Source organism: Fundulus heteroclitus, chromosome 3 (genome assembly GCF_011125445.2).
Source record: "Fundulus heteroclitus isolate FHET01 chromosome 3, MU-UCD_Fhet_4.1, whole genome shotgun sequence".
Classification (NCBI taxonomy): Eukaryota; Metazoa; Chordata; class Actinopteri; order Cyprinodontiformes; family Fundulidae; genus Fundulus; species Fundulus heteroclitus.
The window spans coordinates 20022508-20040024 of record NC_046363.1 but is presented as its reverse complement, the minus strand read 5'-3'; the positions used below and the strand labels follow the sequence as shown (position 1 = coordinate 20040024).

General features: G+C 37.1%; 2 protein-coding genes across 5 annotated transcripts; one reads left to right on the top strand and one right to left on the bottom strand.

The window, feature by feature from the left end:
* Positions 1-292: 292 nt before the first annotated feature.
* LOC105920915 (myeloid cell surface antigen CD33) lies at positions 293-1866 on the top strand. The gene is made up of 3 exons (XM_012856574.3): positions 293-513; positions 617-988; positions 1211-1866. Exons 1-3 carry the CDS (start codon positions 474-476, stop codon positions 1486-1488), a joined length of 690 nt encoding a protein of 229 aa, XP_012712028.2. The 5' UTR covers positions 293-473; the 3' UTR covers positions 1489-1866.
* A 1778-nt stretch (positions 1867-3644) lies between these two features.
* On the bottom strand, positions 3645-14403 carry LOC105920912 (B-cell receptor CD22). Of its 4 annotated transcripts, none has more exons than XM_036128164.1 (10): positions 14382-14403; positions 12604-12673; positions 12077-12433; positions 9143-9433; positions 6204-6455; positions 5813-6073; positions 5645-5729; positions 4188-4277; positions 4008-4077; positions 3645-3927 (listed from the first exon to the last, which is right to left on the bottom strand). In XM_036128164.1, the coding sequence occupies exons 2-10, from the start codon at positions 12650-12652 to the stop codon at positions 3892-3894; spliced, it is 1491 nt and encodes a 496-aa protein (XP_035984057.1). In that variant the 5' UTR covers positions 12653-12673; positions 14382-14403; the 3' UTR covers positions 3645-3891. The 4 variants fall into 4 exon arrangements, with proteins under 4 accessions (XP_035984057.1, XP_012712025.2, XP_035984061.1 ...); XM_012856571.3 differs by lacking the exon at positions 14382-14403 and adding an exon at positions 14051-14336; XM_036128168.1 differs by lacking the exons at positions 12077-12433; positions 14382-14403 and adding an exon at positions 14051-14337.
* Between the last annotated feature and the right edge of the window lie 3114 nt (positions 14404-17517).

Genomic DNA, 17517 nt, shown 5'->3' with positions numbered 1-17517 from the left:
GCACTGTTCTGGGTGCACTGAGGTGACTTTCAGGAGATCATAATAATGAAGATGACTATGCTGATGTCACATGATAATCATTTCAGTCAAAGACCTCATTGTAACAAATATCTTTTATGCATTTGCAGTTGTTCTTTTTTTCTTCCTCTCTTAAACAGCAAAAAAATACTCAAAAAGTGACATTGTATTCAAGTTATGACAGTGACGGGAGTGTGCCTGCAAACTGTAACAATTTCTGTTTTCAAGGTCTCCGATGAGCCTGTATAAGTATAAAACTCATTCAGAGACAACTGACCAGAGGCAAAGTCGTAGACTCTAAACATTCAAATCTTACAACATTTATTTTAATTTTGTTACTAAAGAAATTTATAGGGAAGTGAGTCATTAATACATAGGTGTAGAAGAATTTAACAACACTGAAGGCTTTGATATACTTGCCTCAATTTTTATGCTGGTTTTAGATTTTGTTAGTGATGGAGCTGAAGTTGTGGCTTTCGTTTCTGATGGTTTGCGGTAAGTTTCAACTTAAAATGCAGGTTCCCAATATATGTTATTGTCTACTTCAGACTGAAAAAAAAAAATCCCTTTTTTGTTTGTTTGTTTTTGCTTGTTTTAGGGATCCCTGAAGTTCAGTCTGCATCCAACCAATGGTTAATAAAGGTGCCATCAAACATCCCTGCTCTTCAGGGCTCATGTGTGGTCATTCCCTGTGTCTACACTTACCCCAAGACCAAGAAAATCTTGAACAGATGGGTAGGATTCTGGAAGAGAGGGGAGATGATCGTATCAACAAATCTCCCTAAGATCAAACTTACGCAGGAGTTCAGAAAACGAACCAAACTCATGGGAAACCTTCGAAGCGGCAACTGTACCATGAGGATAAGTAGTGTCAGGACCACTGATGTTGGCCCTTTTTACCTCAGGATTGAGATTCCACAGCACAAAAGCTTCACCTTTTCAACAAATACTGTAACCATTGATGTCTCAAGTGGGTACATTGACGGTTATTTTAGTAGACTTAGACTTTCTTTATTGTCATTTTGTATACACAAGTGCATACAGAACGAAATTTCGTTTTCACACAGCTCAGAAATATTGCAGTAACTCTACAGGATACCTTGAGTAATCCTAAAGCCTTTATTTAAAAATAGTAAAATGTGTATAATTTTGACAACAAGCAATGTTTCTTTGATAAAATGTCATTCTACAGAGACTCCTGAGCCTCCGACCATGTCTCTTGACGTCCTTGATAAAGTGAAGGCCACCTGCACCGTTTCCCACACCTGTCCAACATCTCCTCCTAGATTCTACTGGAGTCGCTCCGGAAAACAGAAAATGAGGTCCAAACGGCTTAATGACTTTATGTGGACAACAGAATCAACCCTTATGTTTGTGCCTTTGCCCTCGGATTTTAACCAGCCTTTAAACTGTACAGTAGTGTACTCAGGGAAAAAGAGTGCACAGAGCTCTATGATTCTCTTCAGGTAGAGGACCTAGATTCAATTTCACTGTTTAGGTCCAATAAAAATCAAGAACTTAATTAGACCAACATTTTCATAATTTTCTGCCATTATGGCAAAATGATTCTGCTGAACAAATTCTGAACTAATGAAAACTACAAATAAACCGCATTTAGAGAGACCATTAATTGGCATTGTTGCATACTTCAATTCATATTACCTTTGAAGATCGGGTTTTTCAGCACCTAACTCTTTTGCCTGTGTTAGGGGGACATAATTTAGGATTTTTTTTCCCTAGTCTTGTGTGATTTTGTAAAATGCTTTAGAGTTTAATAAATCATATATAGCTCAAATTGTTAATTTTTCATAAAATATCTCAAATAAACTTGTATATAATATCACTCTCCAACTGCCTCTAGTTTTCTTATTCTGTTGTGTTAGGCTTTCATCAAAGTGTTAAGATTCTGACACATACAATTATCCTCCAGCAGTATGAAAGTGGGGAACTGTTGTAGCTGTCACTTCCTGCATGTGCAGACTGACAAACGTAAAATATTTACCTTAACACATTGAATAGGCAGCAGCAAAGAACCTTCACAAACAAACACTGCAAAAATGGCGACAGAAGCAGCACTACTATCCTCCTTATTCCGACATGTGTGATGCATTGTGCTGACAACTCCTGGTGCAGCATTTTTACATGTGAGCAAGGGGTCTCTTACAGAAGAAATGTGGATAGTAGAACAATGGAGTCATCAGCTTTTATCTGTTGAGCAGGATAGGATGCTCTTTAATGTTCCCTGTTGACTCTACATACTCAGATGAAAAGGGCATTAAAGTCTAATTTAAATGTGCATTATTTTTGTGTTTTATAAACTTTTGAATCACCAAATGCACATTAGTTGTGGAACTGACTAATTTTAAGGGGTATTTTTCACTTGGAAAAATGGTCAGGGAGGAAAAGACCAGAATGTCATGCCCTGATGAATTGCTACCAATCATATAGGAACCTAACTAGATTACTCACTTTTTCCTAAAATTAAACCTTATCCTCTTTCTGCAGCACTCAGTTTTTGCAGAAGTACAAGATATCATCTTTGGTGACATGTCTTAGCCCAGGCACTCGGGTAAAGTTCAGCTGAAACCAAGTTCCACTTTATGTTTCTATTTAGGTACAACCTAGCATTATCATGCTGCAGCACAGCTACTGGTACATTGAGTTACAAAATACTAGACAAAAAATCCCCTTAAACCAGTACTTCATTCGGGATTAATACCACAGGATAACATCTAAGGAAGAAAACAATTGTATGTGTGTGTACATTTATATATACACACCATATATATATATATATATACACACACCATATATATCATTAGTATATATTTTCATTTCAGATTGGTGGTAGTGGTCCAGTCAGAACAAGTCAAGTAACAGGACTAGTCCTCCTGTGCAGAGAGGTCTTTCTTGGGATATATTCCTCCCACATATGTGTTATCTCTTCAGCATTACTTCCCTTTGTATGAGTCGTACTTTCCTGCGTTGTGAAGGATTTTAAAAATAAGATATGCTGCTTGGTTAAACAGATATGGCTAGGGAGTGCCAAACACAAATAAGGTATACACATTTTAGTTTTCCTTTCAAGTAACAGGTGTTGACTCTTTGAAATATACGTATATGATACTTATATCAAGATTACAAATGCAGTTTGGAAACCAAGGTTCTGAGTCACTTCATTTTCTGGAATTTAATTCTGAACACACTTATAATATGATTGAATTTGACTTTGTAAAGTGCCTTGAGATGACAGGTTTCATGAATTGGCGCTATATAAATAAATTGAATTGAATTATATTAACACCCATGGGTTTTTAACACACTTAACCAAGAGCACACCCTCAGCAAGAGCCACCCTTTCTTCTTTTATTTTTGAGTAATCATAATCTGACAGGTTATTCAAGTCTCACTTGTCTTGACTTGTGCACATATAACACCTGCAGGTCAGCTACTGCCAGAACTTTTTTTCTGTTGAAAGTTTAGCTCTTTCCTCAGAAGTGTCTTATTTCCAAACTTGCTAATAAAGCAATCTTTACAACAAAAGAGGAATTTCTGAAGTCAACATCGCTTTCAAAATATGTTGTAACTAGGGAAGTCCTACCATATAAAGAAGAGTTGAAAATACATTCAAGGTTCATTTTTTGCAACAATTTAATGGTCGTTATTCAAGCGTGTATTTACAAGACTTATTTGGAGAGGTATTAGCTGCAAGCAGAAGAAACCAATAAACTTAACATCAACTTTGAACAACATTAGAGAGTTGAATGGTACCCAAATGCTTTAAAAATAATCAGGATTTTCATAAATACAGATTTCAAAACAAGGTATTTTCAACACTAGCAAAAGCACGGACAGCAGCTATTCTTCCATTCCTTAAACATTGGCATATATTTGATCATCCAAGCCAAACTGAAAAGGAAACAGCATATAATTAGTGTACTCAATTATGCATGCTTAAAATGAATAAAAAAGTAGAGAAGAATACATACCCCAACATTTCCATACATATTTTCATTCAGATAAATATCAGAATAAGGTGGATTATCACAGATCTCTTTCCTGTGAAAACAAAGTAGTAAATGCATGTAAGAATCAAGGTTAAAAGATGTGCAAACATATTTTCAAAGAAAAGATAAATGAGATGAAAATCTGAGGTGAATAATACAAACCTTTTTGAGACCATCTGTGCAGGTTCTGAAGCTTTATGTGTAATTGCGGGATTCTGGCCTAATCCTGAAGTGTCTCTAGATGTCCCCCTGCTGGAAAAATTAAGGTAGAGACAATTGAAAACTGTTTTTGTAATAAAAAATTATTTCCTTTCAGGTACTGTAATATGATTTTAGCAAAATTTTAATATGAGCTTTTCTTTTTTTTTTCTTTTTCTTTTTTTTTTTTTTTTTTTTTTTTTTTTTACAATTTACAGTAAATTAGCAATGTAAAAATCTTGCAAATTGCAAGGATTATCTATTCCAAGGGGAACCCATACTTATTAGATATGGGTTGACATTTTTAACATATGTTCAGCATGCGACAATATCATCAAAAATATTTTCTTGAAGAAGCATTTGATTCAATGATTATTTAATAGTGATGTCCAATCAGATTAAGATATTTTTTTTCCAAACCATTGCAACAGATTATGAACTAAAGCTTTGCCATTGACATCAATCAAAATACAATAGAGTCAACATAATTGAAATGCAAGGTCCAACTAAACCATAGAAATTGCTTAAAACTCTTCTAGAGAGACAACAGTGTTAAGTATTATTATACTCTTAAGAATATTCCACAACTAAGTTTAGAAAAAAAATCAGGGTACTTAAAAGACAATCTGATTCAAGGATTACAAGCTAAGCAAGCAATTGGAGATAATAACAATGTATACAAATGAGGGTGAGTTTAACCAGAATAGCCGTGTACATAAAATCATACTAGTGGTTAATGAACTTCAAGAAACAAGAATATAAAGTAACAGTGATCCATTATGTGCAATACATCTGTTATTAGTGGTGAAGAATAATGCATAAGATCTAAATAATGAAGTGTGGAGGAAGCAAAGTGCTTATCAACAAGAATGCTCCAAAATTTGGCCTAAACAGGGATTTTCCTGAGTGATAAACTTAGACAGGCATTATGTCTAAAATAAAAGTATTTTTACTAAATTATAAATAGGCATACTGAAAGAATGGCTTTCATCTGATTAAGACCCCGATACCTAAATATTTGTAGATTGATACTCTCTTGATTGGGTTCTTCCCTAGGTTAGAAATATGAATATCATCTATGATTAAAGTTTAGTGCTAGAAAACAGCATAACATTGTTTTTCTCACAACAAAACTTAGCAACTGCCTGCCTCAGGCCCAACTAACAAGAGCATGGTGTTATATGCAAATAAACAATAAAATAGTCAAAAACTACCTGACTTTAAAAATCCTCTGGAAACTGGAAATTTTTACATTTGTAAATAGACACACTATTCCATCTGCAAGGTAATGTCTATTAAAAGGTAATACATTTCTCAACATAAACATAGCATAGATTGTATGCAGATTACATTACTCATGTAATGGCCATATATACCACTAATTATATAACTTTCATTGAACAATACTTATTTTTACTCACCATTTCTTAATAACTCCCACTGCAAGTAAAATGATCAACAACAACCCAGCTACGCCACTAGCAATGAAAATGTAAAGCATTATACCTGTCAAGACAGAAATAAAACAATGTTTTTATTCTATTCACCATGTTTGGCCCTGAATCTTGAAATCTGATATCAGTTCATACCGTCATGAGGTAAAAAGAGTTTGAGGTTGGCCCTGCCTTGTATGTTGACAGCCAAACACTGCACAAACTTGTAGGACTCTAAGTCTTTCCAAAGAACCTTTAGACTAAAGGAACCATCTTGAACATTTTTAGCTCCTGGCAGAATTCTGTCACCAAGCTTAAAAGTGACTGTACTGGGAGGATTGGAGTCCACAATACACTCACACTTCACCCAGTTGCCCTCTGAAAAGCACGACAACTCAGTTTTGACCTCAGGAGCATCTGTTAAGACAACACATTTAATCATACAATGTAGCAGTAGTCAGCTATGCATTTCTCACTGAATACTCTACTTAGCATTCAGTGAGAAATTGAAAAAAAAAAGCTCATTATCTCTGTTGTTTTTACTCACATAGAACATTGAGCAGCACAGACTTTGAGCTAGCTTGTCCCTCGTTGTTGATAGCAGTACAGTACATTGCTCCTATGTTTCTAGAGACATTGGACACTACGTACAGGTTTCCCTCAGAGAGGTTTGCACCTGTTTCATTGTGCCACTCATAGCGACTGACAGGAGGGTGAGCCTCACTGGAGCAAGTCAGATCCACAGTATCTCCCTCCGATACGTTGGACTTGTACTCAACCTTTACATTCACTGGTGGATCTGCATAAAGAAATAAAAATCACTGGCATGTCAATGACATTGTTTGGGACAGTTTCTGGTACAGCACTGTCATGACAGAGTAAATCAATGGAAAATTCTGGCCCCATATGGTGCAGACTAGTTCAGCTATTAGACACTAGAATATGTTTTTTTTTCCTAGTATAGATGACTGTTGAATCTTGTGACTCTGTGAGAGATAAAGATACTTCCACATCTTGACCTTATTTTAACCAGAGTTGTTAAATAACTCATAATCATGGTCATGAATGAATATGATTATGAGTGACCCTCATTTTCTTGAGATCTTTGAACTAAACAATGTTGTTTTTTATATATGCAAACTTGAGCATATTATGGGCGCAAATCAGTCATGTATATTGTGCCTGTAAATCAGAATGTGCAGTTGTAATAATGTTTTACACATTGTAAAGCAAAATGTCTGAGAGTTGTAGCTTAGTGCATCCATAGATAGGTATTTATGTGTGCGTAAAAAAGGTATGTACTTGTATTTTTTATATAGGCTATAGTCTTTTTTTTTTGTTGAGGCCAAAAGATTAAAGATTAAACGGTTTAAGGTTAAGGATCAGGTTTAAACTCTGCTGTAAGTTTCAGCTTACCAGTAAAACCTTTGACCGAGTTTCTTCCTCACAGCTGAATGGTCAATGTCCTGTCAATAACAAATTTAACAATCCAATCAGGAAACAAATGTGTTTGACTTTTAGAGTTGCACTACTAAGCTGCAAGTCCTGGAATAGTAGTGCATAGTAAAGAAAGGGGGTTGGTGTGAGCACTTCTGCTTCTCAAGTGTTCATAACTTTATCATTTAGTGGAACAAAAACAAAATCAATCTCTAACTGTATATTCCTTTAATAACCAAATTTCTGAACAGAGCTCCATCCTCCAGCTTTAACATGCATTACTCTTCTAGGACTTGCAACCCAGCAGAACAACCCTAGCAGCCAAATCCATTAGTTTTCTGATAGGATTGTTAAATCTGTAATTGACATTGACTAATCAGCAGAGAGGAAGAAAATCGGTCTGAGGTTGTACTCGAGAGCTGAAATTCACAGTTTTATACATAGCTTTATGCTTCTTATCTGTAATCAAACATTAACCAAGGCAAAAATTGTAACTAGTGTGAAAAACTGTAGATGGTGTAAAAAGTTTGTAACTTGTGTAATAAAAAATTCAAAACTTTTTTTATACACATATACATTCTTATCTATAGATGCACAAAGATAACATTTTGAGATAGTTTTGTAATATTCTGGTTTAATAGATTAAGTTATTTTACTCTCCTGCTTTGAGTTTTGTCTTGTCTAGATTCTTGTTTACTGGTTAGTTTATCCTGTTATGTCCACTTGTCCTATCAGCTTTTTAGTTTAGGTTCTGTCTTAGTTTGGTTTGTGTCAGTGTGGGTTTTGAGGTTTCTTTTGCAAGTATTGTTTTAAGTTTGGTTTCTGATCTGTTCTTGTTTTGAGCCTCAGCACTGATGTCTGGTCTAATTACTTACTCTGCAGTGTAAGTAAGTCAGTGATGGTTTGGGGTGTCATGTCATCTGCGGGTGTTGGTCCACTGGGCTTTCTGAAGTCTACAGCCAATGCTGTTCAACGACCAGCTTTTGGTGTTCCTGTTCTAGAATGGCCAGCAAACTCCCCTAACCTGACCCCCATAGAAAATCTATGGGCTGTTGTCCAGAGGAAGATGAGAGACACCAGACAAGGCAGATTACCTTAAACCAGCTATAAAAGTAATCTGGGCTTTCATTACACCTACGCAGTGCCACAGGCTGACTTACTCTCTGCTACGACACATTTATGCAGTAATTCATGCAGGAGGAGCAACCACGTGTTGAGTGCAGAGAAATTGACATTTTTTCAGAAGCCTGACATCTGCACTTAAAAGATCTTTTTTTTTAAATTGGGTTAATATACTAGCCTAATTTTCTGAGACACTGAATTTTCGGTTTTCTTTACCTCTAAGTAATAATCATCAAAAGAACAAGAAATAATTGTTTTAACTATTTTACTCTGTGTAATGCATCGCTATAAAAACTGTTTCACTTTCTGAAATGAAAGGCAAAAAATATAGCACTTTTATGCGATATTGAATTTTTTTGAGATGTAGTACCTGTATTTTAAGTCATTTTTATCCCAGTAAAATATAATTACTTAATGAATGAAAGCTGGTTCCTCATTAATTAAAACTGCTCAGTGTTCTTAGTTCAGAAAGTATAAGTGGTGAACTATGACATGAATTACTTCATTTTAACCAAGGTGATATGAATTTAGAAGTAGCGTTAATTTAGTGTAGTGTTCTCCTTATTAAGGAGAAACTGTCACAACACTGACATTGTCAAAAATCTGTTGGTAAAAAAATGTCCCAAAACGTTGACTTCTTAAAACCACATAGCAATAAAATATAACTTTGTCACATTGCGTCTTCAGCTTTTTGGCCTCAGTGCAGTTTGGGTTTCTTCTGTTTATATTTAACTTCTCCTCATCTTTGCTTTCATTAGACTTTCTTGCCCTCATATAATATCTCTTCTCTTTTGTTAAGTATTTATTTCTTCAATGTCAAGTCACACGACAGGTTTACTGTCGTGTGACTTGACAAGTAAAATTTGGTTTTAAACGCAAAATGTCATCATAAAATCAGTCAAATCACTTATTTTTTTGAACACTCACGTCTTACATGAAGGATCTTGGATTTTTCTTGCTTTTTTCCTCCCTTGTATGTTACAGTACACTGTAAAGTCTTGTTGTGGTCAATATGGGTTGGGCGAAAGGTCAGAATAGATTTTTCGTTCCACTCAGCATCGCCAAGGTGTTGGGACTGATGAATCTCCTCTCCAGAGTGACTCCACTTGAAAGCAGGAGGAGAGGCGGGGCAGGAGTGAGACACAGAGCAAGATGCAGACACCTTTTGTCCCGCCTTTATGTCCTCTGCCACGGAAAATTGGATGGGATTTGGGTTACCTGTGTTTACAAGAGAGATACACTATAGCGACAGGCTATCAGAATAATCAAGGTCCAGTATTCACAAACAGGAAAGAAAAATATTACATCCCATGCTGATAATGTGTTCTGATTAAAGTTTCACTTGATTTAGCATAAAACTAATTTGCAGTTTCTAAAGCTGTCCCAAGCCTATCAAACAACACATTTAACATGAACATCTGAGTGGCAGGTCTTGGCTCTTCAAAGCCATTATTGTGCATTTTTCTCATGGATAAACTTTACATACACAAGCGCACTCTCACAAACACCTACAGGTGCCTGGATCCAAGTACTTACAGACTCACTTCCATACAGAAAATCGGTATTATCATCTTCAGCTGTCTCTTTATACATGTCGTATTAATTAATACTGTATAATTTAGTGATGGCATTAAGGCATTACTTGGTTGTGTCTGTAATACATTACGGGCTGGTTGTGTTTTTCTTTTTACATCTCTCTTTGAAGGTGAGTGAGGAAGCAGACAGAGGATGTGGTATCATTGTCTCCCTTTTCTCTCCTCTTTCTTTTATCGTTTCTCCTTTTTTAATGTCCATATAACATGAAATATTCCCTGCATAAATAATAATAAAGCTACTTGCATGTAAAAAATCATGCAGAGCACTAGAGCGAAAGCATTATGGCTTCGCTTGTGAAAGTAAAATCTGTGGGGCTCTTTTTGGCAATAAGACAACATTTCTTATCAGACAACAATAAGACAACAATTCTTATTGCCACTTTGCCAGACAGCACGTGTTAAAAAAAGATGAACATTGAATAAAGGAACAGAAAGTAAATGACTTTGAGTATTATTAAGAATGTTAAACTTAGAGTTTCACTTCCAGAACATCTCTGTTGCCTGAGTTGCACAAATGCCAGTTAAATCATATTTAGGACATTTTCTCATGTCATAAATATCAGGAGCTGCATTAATAAATGCATTAATAAAATAATTTGACTTGATGAGAAGTTTTCAAAGATGTCCCTAAGAATTTCAGTGTGTGGCAGCTTCTCATTAATTCAAACATAAGCGGAAGTTCCCTAGCATTTTCGAGAAACAGAAACAGAAATTGGCTTTTGAAGTATGAACAGCAAAACAGTCTAAGAACAAAACTTAAATTATACTCTGCAAAACAGGAGTAACTTAAAGTCTAACTCTTGGACTGAAAAAAAAAAATCCTGAAAACCGTTGAATAACTTCCAGAACAAGGTAAACTTTGAATATTCATGTATCAAAAGTGTTCAAATTAAGTTTAAATATGAAATATTGCGCATTTTTTTACACCGTACAGTATCTTCTTTCACACACCAAATCTGCTGATCCACGTCTACTTTGAGCAAGCGCTTTTAAAAAAAAAAATCACCGAACTAAGTCCACAATAAAATGCTTTCTAGGTGCGTAGTTGGTAGCTTTAGTGTCGCTTATAGGCCTAGTGCAGACCGCGGTGAAGTTGGTTTGACATTGGTCATTCAAGCTCCACGGAGTCAGCGGGATCTAGCTCACGGTTTATCCGATTTTGGCCAGCGTCTCTCAGCTGCTCCCTTCTCCCATACGCGGTGGGACCGCCAACAAATCTGATTTGATTTTTGTTTCTCAAGAGTGCTCCGCTGACTCCGCGGAGCTTGAATATCCAATGTCAAACCAACTTCACCGCGGTATAGTTCAGGCCAGAAAGTAGCGCTACATACTTGGCCGGTGGATCAAAAGGTCCGAAAGAAATGGGATAAATTTGTAAAAGAAACGCGAAAGGACTGGATTGCCGGCAGTGACAAAAGTGTTTTAGCGAGGATTTTGAGGGGTACTTACAATGGAGCATGGGCTCTATGTCTTGGCCATCGTTAGATATAGTCTCCTTAGGTTCCCCTTGTTCAAACTCTGTTTCTTCGTATATATATTCAGTATCGGAGTCGCCGATGCTTGAGGTGGAGTTTGTAGATGTATTAGACATTTTTTTTAAACATTTTTTGTACGTAGAGTAAGAGTTATTAATTAAATTTAATAAATCGGTAGCGAAAGTCGTAGTGTTAGCAGCCGGATGCACAGTACTAGTTCTGTTTGTGACGTCACACTCCGGAGCAGCCCGATTGAAGAATGTTCGGGCTCTTTCGCTTATACAGCAAGTTTTATCAAAATTACTTCCAAACAGCGCACATAATTCACATATAATATACATTTCTTTACTCTGGTGACTATTTGAATGCATCTGCGTAAAAATACTTTCAGTCCAAGAGTTAGACTTTAAGTGATTTAACGTGGCTCATAGATAGAAAACTCATATTACGGAGGTTTTGATTTTTGTTTTAGTTTTCATGGGTGCCACAGAATAGCAATTATATATTTGAAGATTTATTTGCCATAGTTTTCAAGCAATTTCCTAATGTTTTATATCTTTTGTCAGAGGATTTTTCTGCTACAGAAGAAAGTTAAAATGGCACAAAAAGATTAAGATTTGTAAAATGGGTCTAAGGTGATTAAACACTTAAAACAAGTATAATGATCAGATGTAAAATGTTTTATCGGTACTAACTGAACACTGAAAAAGTTAAAAAAGCATGACAGGAACACTAAAACTGGAGAGAAGGTCACTGCAGCTTGTTATTGCATAAAATTATGAGGTACTTACTGATAACAGAAATGGAGACTTTATTTTTGTAGCTATAACTTTCATAGTTCTTGATTTCGATTCTGAAATTAAATGGCCCTATGTCGTTTTGTTGAAGGGTATCGATCTTCAGAGAGCAGTTCTTTTCTTCAAGTTTTCCAACCAGCACAATCCGATTTTTATATTTCTGTAACATCTTTTGAGGCTCCTTTGAGTGAAAAATTATACCATCCAGATTATACCAAATCCCAGTGTAATCATGTGGTTTTCCTTGATCTGGGTAGTTAAATGAGCAAGGAATCACCACACATGAGCTAAGGAGACCTTTAACTGAGGTTGGGTATGTGGATATCCAGGATGAGGCTTCATTTTCAGACTCTGTAAATAAAACAAAATCAGGTATGGGAGTACTTCAGGATGTAAAACCATATTCTGGTGTAACTAATGAATAAAAATGTACAATAATAAAATCTCTTGATAAAATGTCTGAAAAGAAGACATATAAAACTATATCTCATAGAGGATAAATTATACAGAAATGAACTTACGTGTCAAATAAATGCATACAAAAAACATGAGCCATTTAGAAGCACCCATCTCATCTTCTCAGGGGCTGAACTGCAAATAGAAGAGAAAAAAGGCCACAGCTGGTGTGTAAAATATGACTAATCTAGTTTCCGTTCCACTCTTAATAAACCTCAAGCCCACTGAGTCACATATGTGACTATATTTATAACCTGCAAGAGTGAGCATCAACAGCATAGCACTTGCTTTAATCTTAAATACAGTGCATTAAAGTGCTTAAGGCTGGGAGGAGGATCTCAAATATATTAAAATTCTAAAGTTAAAAAGATAAATCATCCGGTTGTCATTCACTGTACTGGGGTTAAGAAAGCCCTGTACACAATCTTATCAATTTCATGACAGTCATCAGACAAATTAGGGGAGGAGTCCCCATGCAGGATTCATGCCAAGACTCAAGTCTAATATTCTTCACATGAGACATGAGCTAATTCACAACACATATCATCTCAAGGCACTTTACAAAGTCAAATGCAATAAAATCATTAGGGTTGGTCAAAAAGTTTCCTATCTAAAGAAACCCAGCAAATTTTATCAAGTTTTGGCAAGCAAGATTCACTCCTCATGAAAGAGCGCAGAGCCACAGTGGACAGTCATCTACATTGTTGTTGACTCACCAGGAATCCCTCAAACCGAGCATGCATGAAGCGACAGTGGAGAGGAAAACTCCCCTTTAACAGGGAGGAAAACCTCTTGCACAATCAGGCTCAGCGTGAACGGTCATCTGCCATGACCGACTGGGGGTTAGAGAAGACAGAGCAGAGACGTAAAAAGCACAGAAGCACAAAGGAATACTTTCTATGTTATATGATAATAGCGGATGACGTACCTCAACTGGACCAAGTGTACCTACTATAAAGACAAAAAAGGGGTTAACAGGGGTTAACAGCCTTTGTTGAAATAACAACAAACAATGCAAATTGGAGAACAGTAGGAGGACTCAGCAGAGTGAGAAAAATAGACCCTGTTGTCCTCCAGCAGCCTATAGCTGTGATGATCTCGCCACTGGTGCTGGTCTCATCCATAACTCAGCACACCTGCCCTGCCTGTAATCATCCTTCACCAGTTCCACCTGTTCTCAACAGTATAAAACCTAACATTTGATCAGCCACCAGTGCCAGATTGTCTTGTGGCATCCCGGTAAAACCAATCCAGCGTCCTCTGAAATCTATCAACCTGCCTGTATTTTTCCCAACCTGTTTTTGCCTTCTCTCTCTGAGCCTGCCTGACCCCGCTCTTACTGTGTCTGCCTACCTGGAAAACCTGATCGGATCTGCCTCTGGACTCCTGACTCTGCCAAGCCTGGACTGCCTGCCTGTGTGCCCAACCCTATCTGCCCGTGAGTAACTGAGCCTGACTAACCCCTGTGTACCTCTGAACCCAGCATGTTATCGGACCCGGACCGGACCTTACCTCGCCTTTGGATCGCCCTTCTGTCGTGCCGCTGGACCTCCGCTCTCTCGGGTTCGACCACGGACTGACCTCGGACCACCGACCCGGAAATCCCCGCCGATACTCAGACTTCTGACTCCAACCCCGCTCTCCAGCTTTAAGCTGGCACTCTGCGCCTTGGTTACCTTAAGTTAAGGTTAGTTATCTAGCCCTTGTACAGTGACGCGCAGCTTCTTGTAGAACACTGACCTTTTTCTCTGCCTCCAGGGGATTTCAGACCTAGCACGGCAAGAAGCGCTCCGAGTTGCTGTGCTCACGTCATAAAATAAAGTCTCGTTTAAACGTCACTGACCTTGTCCTGGTTGAATCTTGGGTCCAGCCTTTGTTCATTACAATAGCAGCATAACTATAGAGGTAGCTCCTTGTAACCTAAGCCACTTTAACTATAAGCTTTATCAAAAAGGAAAGTTTTAAGATTAGTCTTAAAAGTAGACAGGGTGTCTGCCTCACGGATCAAAACTGAGAGTTGGTTCCACAGGAGAGGAGCCTGATTGCTAAAAGATCTGCCTCCCATTCTACTTTTAGATACAGTGAGGAAAATAACTATTAACCACACACACACACACACACACACACACACACACACACACACACACACACACACACACACACACACACACACACACACACCATTCTTTTAAATGCGAAGTGAGGATAATGCCTTATCTCCCACTGAAAATTTATCTCACAAGTACAAGATCACACAATCTCTCTTCTCCTGTCTCCTCTGCCCTTGTTTGCATTGCTCTGTATGTTGTTTTTGTTAAGATAATGGGTACTGGGGGAGACAAGTGTGTGTGTGTGTGTGTGTGTGTGTGTGTTCGGTTTCATGTGGCTTGTGATTGCTAGCTTGGAGAAACAGATACCACATCCTGTGGCATGACGCGATATACCCAGCAAGAGGAAACGGTAGAATGATTCACTTAAAGCAGTTGATGCCGGGATAAGCGTCAACCTCCTCCTCAACTCTTTGTACTGAGAAATATACAAATCAGTTAATGAAGTGATTCAGTTCAGTTCGTTCATTCCAACGGATTATTGAAGAACAACACAACACTACTAAGCGAGTTAAACGGTTATCTTCTAAGGGGCAGAAGGTACCCCTGCCAGTCCAGTCTCCTGACCCCTTGCCCAGATCTAAATCTGGACATGCTGGACAGGCTGATTTACCAACCATTTCTCAACTAAGAAAAGTAATTTCAATAAATGTTCTTTATTGTGTGCAATTGGAAATACATTAGTTGTTAGATAATATATTATTCAAATAAAATCATCCTCCCCTGTGAACACCTCACACACATTTAACAGTTGCTCCAGCACTATTAATTAAAGTTGTCTACTACAGCCACACACCCTCAAATGGCCACATCACATTTATTATAATATATAATTAATATAAAAGTGAGATTGGCACAAATTATACAACTACAAGAAAATCAAAGTGAAATACTTTTTTAGATGGATGGGTGTCATAGAGCCAAAAACTGGCAAATGGATGAACAAACAAATCAGTTATTTACATAACTTACAAATCATCCCATCATTAGTTGCATTTGTTGAATTATAACCAATGCATGCTTTTGTTGGTTAAGGTTAAACATGACAATAGCTTATACCTAGACCTTACCTAATTAAACTGTTTCCTTATTTTTTTCTTGATTTGCTGACATGTCCATTTTGTCTGTCGGGTTGCAACTACTGTAGACACATAATCAATGTGCACACACTTTTTTGGATGCTGCATGAATTTAGAGAATAAACCTTTAATTCTCTGTCAAATAACACATTTTAACTTGTTCAGCAATTCTCTGCCTCTAACTCTATTTTTTTTAGCAGCAACAGCATTGCTTCTTTTTGTTAATTATGTCTTGATATTCTCGATATAACAGCATTAAAGGAGCATTAAGTGATAGTTCCCCAGTAGGTGGTGCTTCAGCGCTGTCTGAGAACCAAAACCAGATCTGTTACAAGCTGTGCCTCCAGCCCCTCCTTTCCCTTCAACCCCTATGTGCGTATTTGTAAAGGATAAAAACACAGCAAAAAAGCATCATGTTAAATATAATTTCCCCTGTCAGTTTGAGTGCTGATTGCTTGAAATAGTTAATTGATTGTTCTGGGTTATCATGAAGTTATTCTGGTGTTCCTCTTTATATTAGATTGTTGCGGATGGATAACCTTTGGCTCTGTGTGGTTTCTCTTTTTCTTTTTTTTAACTCATTGTTCATCTATTTTTCCTCCAGTGACAGGATATCACCTTGATGGGTTCCAGTTTTCTGGTGATACTTACTGTTTCACAGTGTTGTGCTTTCCTCCTTATGGCTCACAAGAACAAATACATGGAGAAAGACACTGGGAGGAAAGGAATACATGCCGTGACCATGTAACTGATGTAGTGTGCAGACACATTTGGAATAAGAACTGGAAACCCCTATTGGTCAAATTGGGACTCACCTCCCAAGGTGGGGGACAATAACTGTGCTAAGGTCCTGTGGAACTTCCAGATACAAACCAACAAAATTGTAACCATCCAGGCATTGTAATCAACGATGAGCAGATCCCAAACAATGAAAACATTACAAAAAATTGAACCTGAAAAGCTTGAGAAGGACCCTCAAGCTTCCAGGCCTTTGGTTGAGGACAAGACCCTGAGATGAACCTTCCATGGTAGGGTAAAAAGTGGTACACACACACACACACACACACACACACACACACACACACACACACACACACACACACACACACACACACACACACACACACACACACACACACACACCAAATGCTATACATTTGTACCAGACAAGAAAATTGTACCAGTGAGCTGTTAAAGTGTGTGATACCTTTTCAGAGCAATGATGGGATTTATGATTTTCTATTTTTTTATCTTTATTTATTTTGTATCACTGGACATTTTGTAGGTGTATTCATGGCATTCCTTATGCAATGTTTAAACTGTGACTATATTTCTGATAAAACCAAACACAAAATTGTATTTGTCCAACAAGCAATAGTACGTGTCACTAACACATTGCTATTGCATCAGCAAAGAACCTGAAAATTGCTGTTAGTTCTGTAATTCAATAAAATGATACAATGGATGACACAAGTACTCTTAGACATGAATGCAAAACAATCTAAATACAAAAAATTACATAAATTACTTAAACATTCACAAATCAAATCTTAAAAGAGAGGTTATTTTGTATGGAAATAAGTTCACGGAGGTCACCTTTTAAAAAGGTTTTCATTGATATTGATGGAAAAAAAAAACAGATCTTGTTTTTCATTTTGTTCTTTTTTGCAGGTAGTTCCGTCATCAAGGTTATCTTCCAGGACATATATTTACAAAGGCTGAACCTCTGGCGAGAGTTTTAGAGCATACATCAAGCATAAAATGACCGGTCACAGTTTATATTTGCATTATT

Bases quoted from the DNA above. Each gene is read 5' to 3' on its own strand.
- LOC105920915 (XM_012856574.3), top strand. From the start codon at position 474: ATGGAGCTGAAGTTGTGGCTTTCGTTTCTGATGGTTTGCG. The intron at 514-616 runs GTAAGTTTCAAC...TGCTTGTTTTAG, and splicing joins TTCGTTTCTGATGGTTTGCG to GGATCCCTGAAGTTCAGTCT. The intron at 989-1,210 runs GTGGGTACATTG...GTCATTCTACAG, and splicing joins TGTAACCATTGATGTCTCAA to AGACTCCTGAGCCTCCGACC.
- LOC105920912 (XM_036128164.1), bottom strand. From the start codon at position 12,652: ATGGGTGCTTCTAAATGGCTCATGTTTTTTGTATGCATTTATTTGACA. The intron at 6,074-6,203 runs GTGAGTAAAAAC...TTGTCTTAACAG, and splicing joins TGTGCTGCTCAATGTTCTAT to ATGCTCCTGAGGTCAAAACT. The intron at 3,928-4,007 runs GTATGTATTCTT...TTTCCTTTTCAG, and splicing joins ATATGTATGGAAATGTTGGG to TTTGGCTTGGATGATCAAAT.